Source organism: Scyliorhinus canicula, chromosome 1, assembly GCF_902713615.1.
Source record: "Scyliorhinus canicula chromosome 1, sScyCan1.1, whole genome shotgun sequence".
Taxonomy (NCBI): domain Eukaryota; kingdom Metazoa; phylum Chordata; class Chondrichthyes; order Carcharhiniformes; family Scyliorhinidae; genus Scyliorhinus; species Scyliorhinus canicula.
Genome location: NC_052146.1, coordinates 84,079,403 through 84,095,314, shown reverse-complemented (window position 1 = coordinate 84,095,314; position 15,912 = coordinate 84,079,403). Strand labels below are relative to the sequence as shown.

The 15,912-nt window shown below is 48.3% G+C and overlaps 1 protein-coding gene across 1 annotated transcript; it reads right to left on the bottom strand.

Moving 5' to 3' along the window:
- Positions 1–1,992: 1,992 nt before the first annotated feature.
- Positions 1,993–15,906, bottom strand: LOC119964721 (protein FAM229A-like). Its single transcript, XM_038794623.1, has 3 exons — positions 15,538–15,906; positions 15,297–15,417; positions 1,993–2,220 (listed from the first exon to the last, which is right to left on the bottom strand). The coding sequence occupies exons 2-3, from the start codon at positions 15,413–15,415 to the stop codon at positions 2,118–2,120; spliced, it is 222 nt and encodes a 73-aa protein (XP_038650551.1). The 5' UTR covers positions 15,416–15,417; positions 15,538–15,906; the 3' UTR covers positions 1,993–2,117.
- Positions 15,907–15,912: the final 6 nt, after the last annotated feature.

Sequence of the window (15,912 nt, the reverse complement as noted above, 5' to 3'; positions counted from 1 at the left end):
TGGGTTGAGTGTAACCTACCAAAGCAGGATATTGTACCAGCTACTCATTTAAATAGCTGTATATACTGTTCTAATCCCCTTGGATGTCAAGGATTGTGGTCCCAGTAATTGGGATGGGGTTTCCCCTTAACAAAGGTAAACCCCACAGTATAAAACCCTGGCCTGGGTGTGGGTCAGGGAGGGTTGCCCTTCAGGGAGAGGGGCCATCGTCTTTCGGCGTTTTGTGTACATAGTTCATCTCTACCCTACCGTGTGTCCCTGTCATCTCTTCCATTTCGGTTCTACACATACATTCTTACATGAATCTACACCAGCCACAAAATGTGTCCAAGCACTCACTCTAGCACATAACCGGGAGAAAAATCTCAGGCAGAGGAAGTGTGTGTAAAATATGCCCCAAACCTCCCCAACCAATTGACAGACTTTCCAATCAAATTCTGCATCTTCACAACAGGAGCATTTGGGTACAAAACCAACACTGAGCACATAAACAAGGATGTTCAGACTGTGAGTCTTCCATCTTCTTGCTGATAAAAAGTGAGGGAAAGATAAATGAGATTTCATGGGTGTTAAGAGTTCAACAATTATTTAATCTGTAAAAGGGCAGGATAGTTGTAATTTTAGCCGCCAAAACTGATTGGGATGAGTGGCTGAGGCAGATAAATAGTAGGAGCTTATATTCAAATGGATGATAAGGGAGTTTCAGTGGCACTGTACAAATGGAAAGGCTGAAGCTAATAAAAATATGCAGTAAATCTAAAGAATCGCTCATTAAACATTGAGGGGAAGGGACAGGGTGGATACTGAGAGAATGCTTCCCCTTGTGGTAGAGACAAGAATGAGGGGGACACAGTTTTAAAACATTTAAGACGGGGATGAGGAAAAGTATTGGCCGGGATTCTCAGAGCCTCCGTGCTGAAATCGCGCTTGGCACGCGGGCGAAGTATAGGGCATCAGACCCGCAATCGGGTCAGACACCTTCCCACGATTCTCCGCGGACCGAAGAATCGCTGCTAGTCGCGCATGCGCGGTCGACGTGGCACTGGTCGGGGGGCATTGAAAGAGGCCGCCGTGCCGATTCTCCGCTGGCAGCTGGCCGAGTTCCCACCGGCGTGGTTCTAACATGGTTCCACCCAGCGGGAGCTCAGAGTGCCGGCTACGGATCCAGTCCACGGCTGCCCTGGTGGGGGAATGGAGGGGGATCTGTCGCCGGGGGGAGGCCTCCAAGATGGCCAGGTTTCCGATTGAGGGCCACTGATCGGCGGGCGCGTGCGATCTGGGAAGGGGCCTATATTGTAGGGGCCGGCGTGCTGTGTGGGTCCGCCATGTTGCTCAGGGCCACCGCCGGAGGTGGTGCAGTGCGCATGCGCAGACCCGCGCTGGAAGTGCAGGGCCCCATATCGGCAGCCGGAACTGCGTGGAGCACTCTGCAAGCCCCCTTCAAAATGGAGAATCACTCTGGACATTCTCCAAGAAAGTCCAGAGAGATTTGCGCCCGTTTTCTGGCGGACGTGGGGACATAGCTTCCCCAGAGAGCAGTGGAGGCTGGGCTGTTGAGTATTTTTATGGCTGAATTGCATAGATTCTTGATTGACGAGGGAGTTAAAGGGATCTGGGGAGCAGACTGGAAAGTGGAGTTGAGTCCACCATCACATCAGCCGCGATCTTGCCAAATGGTAAACCAGGCTCGAGGAGCCAAATGGCCCTCCTCCTGCTCCTAGTTGGGATATTGCTGTCTATTATGTACATGGAGATTTATCCCAATCATCACATTCCAAATAAAAACTTAACTGCATTATTTCCAGAAAGTCTTTCTCACTGATGGATTGAGATGACTCGTGCTTCCAGATATTGTAATTATAAATATCATTAGAATCAAAGTCAAAATCAGAGATAAGTCACTTAAGGTGCAAATGTGAGAAATCTTCAGTAGGGTGGAAAAAAGGAAAACTTAAGTCAATAAGAATTTAAACCACAGTTTTGGTGCGTGAGTGGCATTTGATGACTATTTTTATTGCATTGTACAGAGACATTTTCTTAGGCAGCCACCACAATCCCCTAGTCTTCCACTACCTGCTCCCATATTCTCACATTTATACTAATACTTTAGTGGCTGGTTATGTTGCACGTGTTGGAGGATTCCTGTCCATTGCAATATAAACATCGATGGAAACATGAGGGATAGTCAAGCAGTGACTACCTGGACATCGTCTCAGCTGTCTGCAGAACAAAAAATAAAACTTTGTTAAGAGAATTGGTAGAAAATAAGTTAGATATATAGTTAGTGACCTCACAGCCCTGAAAGCAATCTTTGTATGGCTGTTAAAGCTCCGTACTACAATCAGGTCATCAACTTGTTCAGGTTCAAAATTCTATGTCATGACTTCTCACCTTGTATATAAATAGCTGACGGAAACTATGAAATGCAAGACTTACTTCAGAAGTAAGTTATGCCTTTTTCCATCGTACAACCTATTCTGAATTCCTCTCATCTGATCGATGTATTCTATTCAAGGAGATCCAGCCACGTTTGGAACAATTAATAATAAAAATAATGGAGGGAGGGGGACAGTTTCTCAGTCAGGAAATTGCACCCAAAAGGCAAATTTTTTTTTTTACTTTGGCCTGTTTTCTATTCTCACCATGTAAGTAAATATCCTTTTGGATAACAATGAACAAAATACAGCCCATTTTAAATAAATAAAAAATCATCATTAATCCATTTTATATCCGTAGCCAATACATTTCTTCATATTATGTGATTTTGAGGACAAATTTCAACATTGATAAATGTGCCTGACACTAGATGCTGGCGAGATCCCCCACCCCCCATACCGATTCTCATTGAATTTGGCTTTGGCTTTCCTTTTACTCTGGCCATTTGGTCACAAGGTCAAACACCACCTTCATATCAATCAGATTTCAGCTTGTGCTCTAAAATAAAGTCCAGAACCAAAGTTCCAAAGAACAGCCATACTGTCTCGAAACATTACTCTAGGCACGATCTACCGGCCGCGTTGTGCCTGGACGGGAGAGCGAAGCAACCGGTAGATGACGGGAGAGACCTGTTTGTTTGCAGCAAACTACCCAGCCTTCAGGAGAACAGCGACCACGACACCACACAACCCTGCTATGGCAATCTCTGCGAGACGTGCCAGATCATCGACATGGGTATCACCATTACACATGAGAACACCGCCCACCAGGTATGCGGTACATACTCGTGCGACTCGGCCAACGTTGTCTACCTCATATGCTGCAGGAAAGGATGTCCCGAGGCATGGTACATTGTTGAGACCATGTAGATGCTGTGACAACGAATGAACGGACATCACGCGACAATCGTCAGGCAGGAATGTTCCCTTCCAGTCGGGGAACACTTCAGCAGTCAAGGGCATTCAGCCTCTGATCTCTGGGTAAGCGTTCTCCAAGGCGGCCTTCAGGATGCGCGACAACGCAGAATCGCTGAGCAGAAACGTATAGCCAAGTTCCGCACACATGAGTATGGCCGCAACCGGGACCTTGGATTCATGTCGCATTACATTCATCCCCCACCATCTGGCCTGGACTTGCAAAATCCTACTAACTGTCCTGGCTTCAGACAATTCACACCTCTTTAACCTGTGATTATCCCTCTCTCCAGTTGCTCCGTCAGGACCTGTAGACTTAATTACCTGCAAAGACTCGCATTCAAAGTATCATCTTCAATGATACTTTGACTTTGTCGATATATATGTTTGTGGTTCCCACCTCTTCCTTCACCTGAGGAAGGAGCAGTGCTCCGAAAGCCAGTGATTCAAAACAAACCTGTTGGACTTTAACCTGGTGTTGTAAGACTTCTTATAGAAATCTTTGTGTCCTCGTTAGCCACAGGTGAGATCCCAGAGGATTGGAGGATAGCCAATGCAGCATTATTTAAGAAGGGCTGTGAGGATAATCCGGGTAATTATAGACCAGTGAGCTTGACGTCAGTGACAGTGAAATTGTTGGAGAAGAGTCTCAGAGATAGGGGGCTGGATTCACCTGCCGCCAACGCCGAAATTGCGTTCGGCATCGGGGAGGGGGGGGGGGGGGGGGGGGGGGGAGAATCAAAGTTCCTGACAAAATTGTGGGCGGCACCGCTTTCACGATGCTCCGCCCCTGACCGGCTGAGTTTCCGATGGCGTCGGTCGCCTGTGGTCTCATCCGTCGGGGGGAGGGCCGATTCATCGGCTTTGACAAAGGGTCACCTGGACTCGAAACGGTAACTCTTTTCTCTCCCTACAGACGTTGCCATACCTGCTGAGATTTTCCAGCATTTTCTCTTTGGTTTTGGAAATGAATGGTCTTATTAGCGACAGACAGCATGGTTTTGTATGAGGAAGGTAATGTCTCACAATTTTAATTGACTGTTTTGAGGATGTGACAAAAATGATTGACAAGGGAAGGGTTGTGGATGTTGTCTCCATGGACTTTAGTAAAGCATTTGATAAGGTCAGCACGGTAGCATGGTGGTTAGCATAAATGCTTCACAGCTCCAGGGTCCCAGGTTCGATTCCCGGCTGGGTCACTGTCTGTGCGGAGTCTGCACGTCCTCCCCGTGTGTGCGTGGGTTTCCTCCGGGTGCTCCGGTTTCCTCCCACAGTCCAAAGATGTGCGGGTTAGGTGGATTGGCCATGCTAAATTGCCCGTAGTGTCCTAAAAAGTAAGGTTAAGGGGGGGGGTTGTTGGGTTACGGGTATAGGGTGGATACGTGGGTTTGAGTAGGGTGATCATTGCTCGGCACAACATCGAGGGCCAAAGGGCCTGTTCTGTGCTGTACTGTTCTATGTTCTATGTTCTAAGGTCCCTCATGGCAGGCATGTGCAAAAGATTAGATCACATGGGGTCAGGGGTGAACTAGCTGCATGGATTCCCAACTGGCTTGGCCGTAGAAGACAGAGGGTAGCAGTGAAAGGGTGTTTTTCCGAATGGAGGTCTGTAACTAGCAGTGTTCCGCAGGGATCAGTACTGGGACGTCTGCTCTTTGTAATATATATAAATGACTTGAAAGAAAACGTAGCGGGTCTGATTAGCAAGTTTGTGGATGATACCAAGATTGCAGGAGTTGCGGATAGTGATGAAGATTGACAGAGAATACAACAGGATATATATAGGCTGGAAAATTGGGCAGAGAAACGGCAGATGAAATTTAACCCGGCCAAATGCGAGGTGATATATTTTGGCTGATCCAATTCAGGTGGGAGCTATAAAATAAATGGCAGACCATCAGGGGCATAGAGACACAGACAGATCTGAGCGTGCAGGTCCACAGACCCTTAAAAGTGACAGCACAGGTGGAAACGGTGGTAAAGAAAGCAAATGAATGAAAATGAAATGAAAATCACTTATTGTCACGAGTAGGCTTCAATGAAGTTACTGTGAAAAGCCCCTAGTCGCCACATTCCGGCGCCTGTCCGGGGAGGCTGGTACGGGAATCGAACCGTGCTGCTGGCCTGCTTGGTCTGCTTTAAAAGCCAGCGATTTAGTCTTGTGAGCTAAACCAGCCCGAATGGAGGTCTGTAACTAGCGGTGTTCCGCAGGGATCAGTACTGGGACGTCTGCTCTTTGTAATATAGATAAATGACATGCTTGCCTTCATAGGACGGGGTATTGAGTATAAAAGCTCAAAAATTATGTTAGTTATATAGAATGTTGTTCGGACACATTTGGAATGCTGTGTCCAAGGGCAGCACGGTGGCGCACTGGTTAGCAATGCTGCCTCATCGCGCTGAGGTCCCAGGTTCGATCCTGGCTCTGGGTTACTGTCTGTGTGGAGTTTGCACATTCTCCCCATGTTTGCGTGGGTTTCACCCCCACAACCCAAAGATGTGCAGGCTAGGTGGATTGGCCACTCTAAATTGCCCCTTAATTGGAAAAAATGAATTGGGCATTCTAAGCTAAACAAAAAATGGAATGCTGTGTCCAATTCTGGTCACCAGAAGGACGTGGAGGCTTTGCAGAGAGTACAGAAAAGGTTTACCAGGATGTTGCCTGATATGGAGGGTATTAGCTAGGAGGAGAAATTGAATAAACTGTGATTGTTCTTCCTAGAGAGATGGAGATTGAGTGGCGACCTGATAGAAGTTTATAAAATTATTAGGGGTGCAGATAGGGTGAACAGTTGGAGGATTATTCCCAGGGTGGAAATGTCAATTACAAGGGGGCACAAGTTCAAGGTGAGGTGGGAAAAGGTTCAGTGGAGATGTGCAGGGGAAGTTTTTTACACAGTTGGTGGTGGTGGCCTGGAATGCACTGCTAAGTGGGGTGAATGTGGTAGTTTGTGTAGAGGTATTACGGTACTTAGTAATGCTGGAATACCATTGGTAGATAATGTATGCTTTCCATTGGTCGAGCCTCTATGGTAGCTCCGCCCTGCAAGGCGGGGTATAAGAGCCCGTGCCGCCTCAGCAGCTTCCTTTCTGTACCTGGGCTGCTGGGGGAAACATCTAGCTTATTAAAGCCTTCAGTTGTACTCCAACCCCGCTTTAGTAGTCATTGATTATGCATCAATTTAATAAGCTAGATTTAAAGAATAGAGCTCCGAATCAAGCCAGAGTGTCTGCAACTCAGCCCCCACGCAGTAAAGGCGGCGGCGGCTTTCAAGCACTGGCTAGCGTGCTTCAACGGCTACCTTGGAACGGCAGAAAACACACCCAGGAGAGGACAGAAACTGCAGATCCTGCACTCGAGGGCGAGCCCAGAAGTCTACATCCTCATCGAGGACGCGGACGACTTCGATACCGCGATGGAGTTGCTGAAAGGACATTACATTCGCCCTGTAAATCAGGTCTACGCCCGGCATCTACCAGCAACGAGGCGACAAATCCCCGGTGAGTCACAGGAAGAATTCAACCGTGTGCTCCTAGTGTTGGGGGGAAACTGCAGCTGCTCGCAAGTTTCAGCAAACGACCACACTGAACTTGATTCGGGACACTTTCGTTGCGGGTATGCTGTCCTCTCAAATCCGCCAGCGTTTGCTGGAGACAGAAACTCTAGGCCACAAAGAGGCACGGGCCCTTGCCGGCTCCCTGGATGTGGCCTCCCGAAACGACAGCACCTGCGCCCCCGACCGCGCAGCAGCCCCCTGGGCAGTGTGGAATCCCTCTGCAGCCGACTCCGAGGCAATGCCCCACACTCTCCCACAAGCTTACGCTGCAAGACGGCCCGGGGGGCCCCGCTGCTATTTTTGAGGGCAAGCCAAACACCCCCGACAGCACCGCCCAGCCCGTTCGTCCACCTGTAAAGGGTGCGGCAAAAAGGGCCATTTTGTGGCGGTATGCCAGGCCCGGGCGGTCGCTGCGGTCACCGGAAGTGAATGTGGACCGCCACTACAACCCTCTCCACGGGCCCCGTGCGGCCGGCGACCGCTGCCATCTTCATCCTCCAGGGCCACGTGTGGCCTCCAGGCGCCGCCATCTTGTTCCGCAGACGCCACATGCGATGGATGGGCGCCGCCATTTTATGCACCCACAGCCATGTGTGACCAGTGGGCGCCGCCATCTTGGATAGACTCACAGGACCTCAGTGCAGATGACCACACACTGCCCAACGAGAACACCCAGCTGCTGTCACGTTTAACCTCGGTGACCCTGGATCAGTCTCGGCCTCGAACACTCTCAATTGCTACTACAACGGTGCTAATCAACGGACACGAGACGTCCTGCTTAATCGACTCTGGGAGCACGGAGAGCTTCATACACCCCGACACGGTAAGGCGCTGTTCTCTCCCCGTCCACCCCGTTAATCAAAAAATCTCCCTGGCCTCAGGTTCCCACTCAGTAGAGATAAAGGGGTCTGTATAGCAAACCTCATGGTCCAGGGGAGTTCAAAAATCTACATCATTCCCCACCTCTGCGCAGCCACACTCCTAGCGTCAGACTTCCAGTGCAACCTCCAAAGTCTAACTTTCAAATTTGGCGGCCCTATACCCCCTCTCACTGTCTGCAGCCTCGCGACCCTCAAGGTCGCTCCGCCTTCCCTGTTTGCGAACCTCACCCCGGATTGCAAACCCGTTGCCACCAGGAGCAGACGGTACAGTGTCCAGGACTGGATCCTTATCAGGTCGGAGGTCCAATGGCTACTGAGGGAAGGAGTCATTGAAGCTAGCAACAGTCCTTGGAGAGCTCAAGTAGTGGTGGTAAAGACCGGGGAGAAGAGTAGGATGGTCATCGACTACAGTCAGACCATCAACAGGTTTATGCAGCTGGACGCGTACCCTCTCCCCCGCATATCTGACATGGTAAACAGTATCACGCAATACAAGGTCTTCTCCATGGTGGACCTTAAGTCCACCTACCGCCAGCTCCCCATCCGCACGAGTGACCGCAAGTTCACTGCCTTCGAGGCAGATGGGCGGCTCTACCATTTTTTAAGGGTTCCTTTCGGTGTCACTAATGGGGTCTCGGTCTTCCAGCGAGAGATGGACCGAATGGTTGACCAATAGTTTACGGGCAACATTCCCGTATCTCGATAATGTCCCCATCTGTGGCCACGACCAGCAGGACCACGACACCAACCTCCGAAAATTCCTCCAGACCGCGAAAATCCTTAACCTTGCGTATAACAAGGATAAATGCGTGTTTAGCACCGACCGCCTAACCATCCTCAGCTACGTAGTGCGAAATGGAGTTATAGGCCCCGACCCGGAACGCATGCGCCCCCTTATGGAGTTTCCCCTCCCTCACTGTTCCAAGGCCCTGAAGCGCTGCCGAGGTTTTTTTCTTACTACGCCCAGTGGGTCCCCAACTATGCAGACAAGGCCCGTCCTCTGATCCAATCCACAGTTTTTCCCCTATCGATAGAGGCCCGCCAGGCCTTCAATCGCATCAAAGCAGATATTGCAAAGGCCACGATGTACGCCATCGACGAGTCTCTCCCCTTCCAGGTCGAGAGCGACGCGTCCGACGTAGCTCTGGCGGCCACCCTCAACCAAGCGGGCAGACCCGTGGCCTTCTTCTCTAGTACCCTCCATGCTTCCGAAATCCGCCACTCCTCAGTCGAAAAGGAGGCCCAAGCCATAGTGGAAGCTGTGCGACATTGGAGGCATTACCTGGTCAGCAGGAGATTCACTCTCCTCACTGACCAACGGTCGGTCGCCTTCATGTTCGATAATGCACAGCGGGGCAAGATAAAAAACGATAAGATCTTGCGGTGGAGGATCGAACTCTCCACCCTTAACTATGAGATCTTGTATCGTCCCAGGAAGCTAAACGAGCCTCCTGATGCCCTGTCCCACGGCACATGTGCCAACGCACAAGTGGGCCGCCTCTGAGCCCTCCATGAGGACCTCTGCCACCCGGGGGTCACTCGCGTCTTCCATTTTGGCAAGACCCGCAACCTGCCCTACTCCATCGAGGAGGTCAGGACAGCCACCAGGAACTGTCAAATCTGTGCGGAGTGCTAGCCGCAGTTCTACCGGCCAGAGAAAGCGCACCTGATAAAGGCTTCCCGTCCCTTTGAACACCTCAGCATGGACTTCAAAGGTCCCCTCCCCTCCACCGACCGCAACACGTACTTCCTGAACGTGATTGACGAGTACTCCCGATTCCCATTCGCCATCCCCTGCCCCGACATGACCGCAACCATTGTCATCAAAGCCCTCCATAGCATCTTTACACTGTTCGGGTTCCCCTCTTACATTCACAGTGATAGGGGGTCCTCCTTTATGAGCGACGAGCTGCATCAATTCCTGCTCAGCAAGGGCATTGCCTCGAGCAGGACGACCAGTTACAACCCCCGGGGTAACGGACAGGTAGAGAGGGAGAACGGAACAGTCTGGAAGACTGTCCTACTGGCTCTACGGTCCAGAAATCTCCCAGTCTCCTGCTGGCAAGAGGTCCTCCTGGATGCCCTCCACTCCATCCAGTCCCTGCTCTGCACCACGACCAGCCAAACACCTCACGAACGTCTCCCTGCTTTCCCCAGGAAGTCCTCCACTGGGACCTCGCTCCCAACCTGGCTGGCAGCCCCCGGACCCATCCTGCTCCGAAAACACGTGCGGGCGCACAAGTCGGACCTGTTGGTCGAGAGGGTCCATCTTCTCCACGCTAACCCCCAGTACGCCTACGTGGCGTACCCCGACGGCCGACAAGACACGGTCTCCCTACGAGACCTGGCGCCCACCGGATCCCCGCGCACACCCCCACCACCAGTCCCACCCCCCATCCCACCAGTGCACCTTACAGCTGCCCCCTTCCCAGGAGGGTCAGTCCTTCCGCCGGCCCCGTCTAGGCCCCCCTGCCCACCGACGTACCCCACAGACGCTCCCTTCCCAGGTCAATCAGCTCCCCCTCCAGGACCATCTCGGGGTGTTGAAGCTGCCACACAGATTGAAACCACGCTCCCGGAGTCACAGACGCCCGAACCTCCACCGGCGTCACCACCGAAGCTTCGACGATCACAGAGGACGACCAGGGCCCCCGATCGACTGATTGCTTCATTGTAACGTGTATATAATTAATTGTAAAATTGTAAATAGTTCCGATAATAAGGCAAAACGCTGAACGGAGGCATCACGCTACCTCCATAACCATAACTTCTACCTCCATAACCGTACCATGTTGTAATACCAAGCCACCACCCCCGCCGGACTCTTCTTTAACAGGGGGTGAATGTGGTAGTCTGTGTAGAGGTATTACGGTACCTAGTAATGCTGGAACACCATTGGTAGATAATGTATGCTTTCTATTGGTCGAGCCTGTTTGTTAGCTCCGCCCTGCAAGGCGGGGTATAAGAGCCTGTGCCGCCCCAGCAGCTTCCTTTCTGTACCGGAGCTGCTGGGGGAAACATCTGGCTTATTAAAGCCTTCAGTTGGACTACAACCTCGCTTTAGTAATCATTGATTGTGCATCAGGGTGGTTGAGGCAGATATGTTAGCGACCTTTAAGATTTTTCTGGATAGGCACATGAACAGACGGGGTATAGAAAGATACAGGCAGTTGGTCTAGATAGGACACATGATCGACACAGGCTTGGAGAGCTGAAGGGCCTGTTCCTGTGCTGTATTGTTCTTTGTACTCCACCATTCATTATGATCATGGCTGATCATCAAGTTCAATAGAATCACAGAATAAGGCAGTGCAAAAGAGGCCCATTGGCCCATTGAGTCTGCACCGATACATGAAAGGCATCTGACCTGCCTACCTAATCCCCACACATTGTCATTTATATGGGATCCAGCACTGATTGCTCTGGTACCCCACTGGACACGGGCTTCCAGTCACTAAAGCAGCCATCTGTCATCATCCCCTGTCTCCGACAGCTAAGCCAATTTTGAATCCACCTTACTAGGGGCAGTATGGTAGCACAAGTGGATAGCACTTTGGCTTCACAGCGCCAGGGTCCCAGGTTCGATTCCCTGCTGGGTCACTGTGCGGAGTTTGCACGTTCTCCCCATGTCTGCGTGGGTTTCCTCCGGGTGCTCCGGTTTCCTCCCAGAGTCCAAAGACGTGCAGGTTAGGTGGATTGGCCATGATAAATTGCCCTTAGTGACCAAAAAAGGATAGGAGAGGTTATTGGGTTACAGGGATAGGGTGGAAGTGAGGGCTTAAGTGGGTCGGTGCAGACTCGATGGGCCGAATGGTCTCCATCTGCACAATATGTTCTATGTTCTATAAAGTTACCCTGTATCTCATGTGCATTTACCTTCTTTATAAGTCTCCCATGTGGGACCTTGTCAAAGGCTTTGCTGAAATCCATGTAAACAACATCAACTGCACTACCCTCATCTACACACCTCGTATCTACTATCCCGGGGGGATAGGAGGGCCGTACCGGGAAACTCGGCCTTGTCCCTGGCTTCAAGGCCCAGCGTGCCAAGAATGACACCGCGGCGGCACCTAATGACGTCAGCCGTGCATGCGCGGGTTGGGCAGCTCAAACCCGCGCATGCGTGGTTGCCGTCTTTCCCCTCAGCCGCCCCGCAAGACGTGGCGGCTTGATCTTGCGCAGTGGCGGAGGGGAAAGAGTGCGTCCCCTTGAGACGCCGGCCCAACGATCGGTGGGCACCGATCGCGGGCCCGTCCCCTCCCGAGCACGGTCGTGGTGCTTGATCCCCGATCCGCCCCCCACAGGCCCCACACTTATCTCGTGCGCCATGTTCACGACGGCAGCGACCAGGTGTGGTTGCCGCTGCCGTGAACAGGTCAGGAACGGCAGGCCGCTCGGCCCATGCGGGCCGAGAATCGCTGGCCGCCGTGAAAAACGGCGGCCCGCATTTCTCCGAGTGGCGTGTCGCAAAACCGGACACGCCATTTTGGGGGGGGTGGGAGAATAGCGGGAGGTGCGGGAGCGGACCTCCCGCTATTCTCCCACCCATCGTGGTTGCGGAGAATCGCGGCCATTTTCTTTTCCTGCTAATTTGTCGCCTCTTCTTTGAATCTAATACTATCTCTAATTTCCCTTGTAAGCCATGGTTTGGCCACAATTCCCTTTCTACTCTTGCACCAAAAAGAAATAAACAACTTTTGGAATTCACCTATTCATTCCTTGAGTGTCTGCCATTGCCTGTCCGCTGTCCTTCCTTTCAGTAATGTTTCCCAGGGTGAGCGATGGTGGTATAGTGGTGAGCATAGCTACCTTCCAAACAGTTGATCCGGGTTTGATTCCCGGCCATCGCAACTACAAGTTAGAGATGAATGTTTCCCAGTGCATCATAGCCAACTCATGTCTCATACCATCAAGTTATTTTTTTGAGATTCGGGAACCTGGTCTCAGAATCAACTACCTCACTATATACCTTGATAAGGAATTCTATCATATTATGGTCACCCATCCCCAAGGGTTCTCTCACAACTAGATTGCCAACTAATCCTTTCCCATTGCACAACAGCCAATCCAAGATGGCCTGGTCCCTTGTTGGTTCCTCAACATACCGGTCCAAAAAACCATCCCGTATACACTCCAGAAATTCCTCCTCAATTGCACTGTGACTAATTTGACACACCCAATCTATATGCAGATTAAAGTCACCCATAATCACAGATGTTCCTTTATCAGATGCATCTCTGATTTCCAATCTAATGCTATTCCTAACATACCACTGCAGTTTGGTGGTCTGCATACCACCCCTATTAATTTTTTTTTGCCCCTTGGTATTTCTTAACACGACCCATACAGATTCCACATCGTCTGTCCTAATATCTTTCCTCAATATTATATCAATAGCTTCTTTAATCAACAATGCAACTCCACCAACGTTTCATTTCTGTCTGTCCTTTCTATAAACTGAATAGCCCACAAGGTTTAGTTCCCATTATTGGTCACCTTGGAGCCATGTCTCAATAATCGCAACCACATCATACCCCTTTACTTTACTTTTACTTAATGCCCTTTTACATCTATCCAACTAATTCATCCATTTTACTTTGGATGCTCCGTGCGCTCGGGTACAAAATGTTAAAACTAGTCCATTTAACTTTCCTTGTCCCATCCTTAACATTTTTACAGAGTTATTATCTGATACAGGTCCTTGATTTCTCTGCCCATCACTTGTATACTTTATATTAGAGCTTTCCACTTTATATTACAGCATTATACTTTAGGACAGCATTTCACTTTATATTACAGCTTTACATTTTATATTACAGCTTTATATTTTATGCTATAACTTTACAATTTATATTACAGCTTTCTACTTTATATTATAGCTTTACACTTCATATTTCAGCTTTATACTTTATATCACAGCTTTATGCTTTATATCACAGCTTTATACTTTATATTTCAGCTTTATGCTTTATATCACAGCTTTATGCTTTATATCACAGCTTTATACTTTATATCACAGCTTTATGCTTTATATCACAGCTTTATACTTTATATCACAGCTTTATGCTTTATATTTCAGCTATACACTTTATATTACAACTTTATATTTTACATTACAGCTTTATATTTTACATTACAGCTTTACACTTTACAGCTTTACACTTTATTACAGCTTTATACTTTAGATTGCAGCTTTACATCTCATAGTGCAACTTTGGACTCTATATCACTGCTTTATACATTATTCTACAGCCTTACACTTTATATTGCAGCTTCAAACTTTGTTACAGCTTTACATTTTCTATTACAGCTTTACGCTTTCTATTACAGCCTTACACTTTATATTACAGCTTTATACCTTATATTACATCTTTATACTACAGCTTTACATTTTATTATACAGCTTCATACTTTATGTCACTGCTTTACTTTATATTACAGCTTTACACATATCACTGCTTTATACTTTATACTACAGCTTTGCACTTTATTATACAGCTTCATACTTTATATTACAGCTTTGCTTTATATTACAGCTTTACACTTTATATTACAGCCTTATACTTTAGATGACAGCTTTACACTTTATATTACAGCCTTATACTTTAGATGACAGCTTTACAATTTATATTACAGCCTTATACTTTAGATGGCAGCTTTACACTTTATATTACAGCCTTATACTTTAGATGACAGCTTTACACTTTATATTACAGCCCTATACTTTAGATGACAGCTTTACACTTTATATTACAGCTTTACACTTTACGTTACAGCTTTACACTTTATATTACAGCTTCATACTTTATACTCCAGCTTTATACTTTATACTATACCTGTACACTTTATATTACAGCTTTATAAATTATATCACTGCTTTATACTTTATTCTACAGCCATAGACTTTATGTTGCAGTTTTATACTTTATATTCCAGTTTTGCTTTATATTAGAGCTTTACATATTATACTACAGCTTTGCATTTTATATTGCAGCTTTACACTTTATATTACAGCCTTATACTTTAGATTACAGCTTTACATATTATGCTACAGCCTTACACTTTATATGACAGCTATACACTTTCCGTTACAGCATTACACTTTATATTACAGCTTCCACCTACATCCACTGGTGAGATTAGCAATGATGTGATGTCATAAAGGCTTCACCAATATGCTAAAAGCTTCCTTATGAGATCATGAAGAAGCTCAAACGCGTTTAAAATTTCAAAGTTGCACAGTAAGTAAATGTTTGCTATTGAGAAGTTTGAAAGCTCTTTGTAACTTGGGTGTAAATTGTCCACATTGACTGAATAAATATAGTTTCTGTGCGAAAATAAAACTCGTCAGGACTTCAACCCAAGTTTCATTTGGTTGAAATATCCTTGATGCTGTTTCTACAAACACTTTTGAGTTAGGACACTGGCTTTCCGCAAACAGCTGGAGTACACGTTCCTGATGTTGGGGCTGAGCCGCTGCTGTGGATGCTCAGTGAATGAATATTTACCTGGCAGATCGATGATGTGGGACCTCGGGCTCCGGGTTTACTGTCCTCGAAGCGGAACCCTTGGAATCGCCTGCCTCAATGGGAAACCTCCTGGCTTGTGGGTCTGTGGGGGAGCTCATTTCTGGGTTTGAAAGAGAGAAAGACACCGGATTAATCGTCAGCCACATGACGTCGATGTTACCAGTTTGATGACATTTTTTTGCAAAACAAAGCAACTTAAATAGCAGAGCTTCCGACTCACTGGTAAAAGAGATGCAGGGTAGTAAAGAACAACTCCCGTGAGGGTTTTCAGATTGATCAGAATGCTCAGGATCAAGGTGCTGACATCCACTTTGCTGCCCAAACGTCACAATAACAAGGGGTGAAATAGACGTTACCCGCTTGGCAACATGGCCTGGAATTGATCAGCAACACCACTCTCCCCCACCACTAACTCATGGCATTGCTCTCTGCACAGCCTACTGGACTTCACTCTTATTGCAAGGTTTTTCAGCAGTTTAGCTGTATGGTTGATACGGTCCGATTATTAATGGTGCAATGTGGAATATAACCGGGCCCCAACACTGCACAAAAACGGCAGCTGAACGCAGTTGGTTTATTCTTGACGTGGGCTTCA

Excerpts from the sequence above, each read along its gene's own strand:
- LOC119964721 (XM_038794623.1), bottom strand. The coding sequence starts at position 15,415 with ATGAGCTCCCCCACAGACCCACAAGCCAGGAGGTTTCCCATTGAGGCA. Across the intron at positions 2,221-15,296 it reads CCACATCATCGATCTGCCAG|ACAGCTGAGACGATGTCCAG; the intron begins GTAAATATTCAT and ends TTTGTTCTGCAG.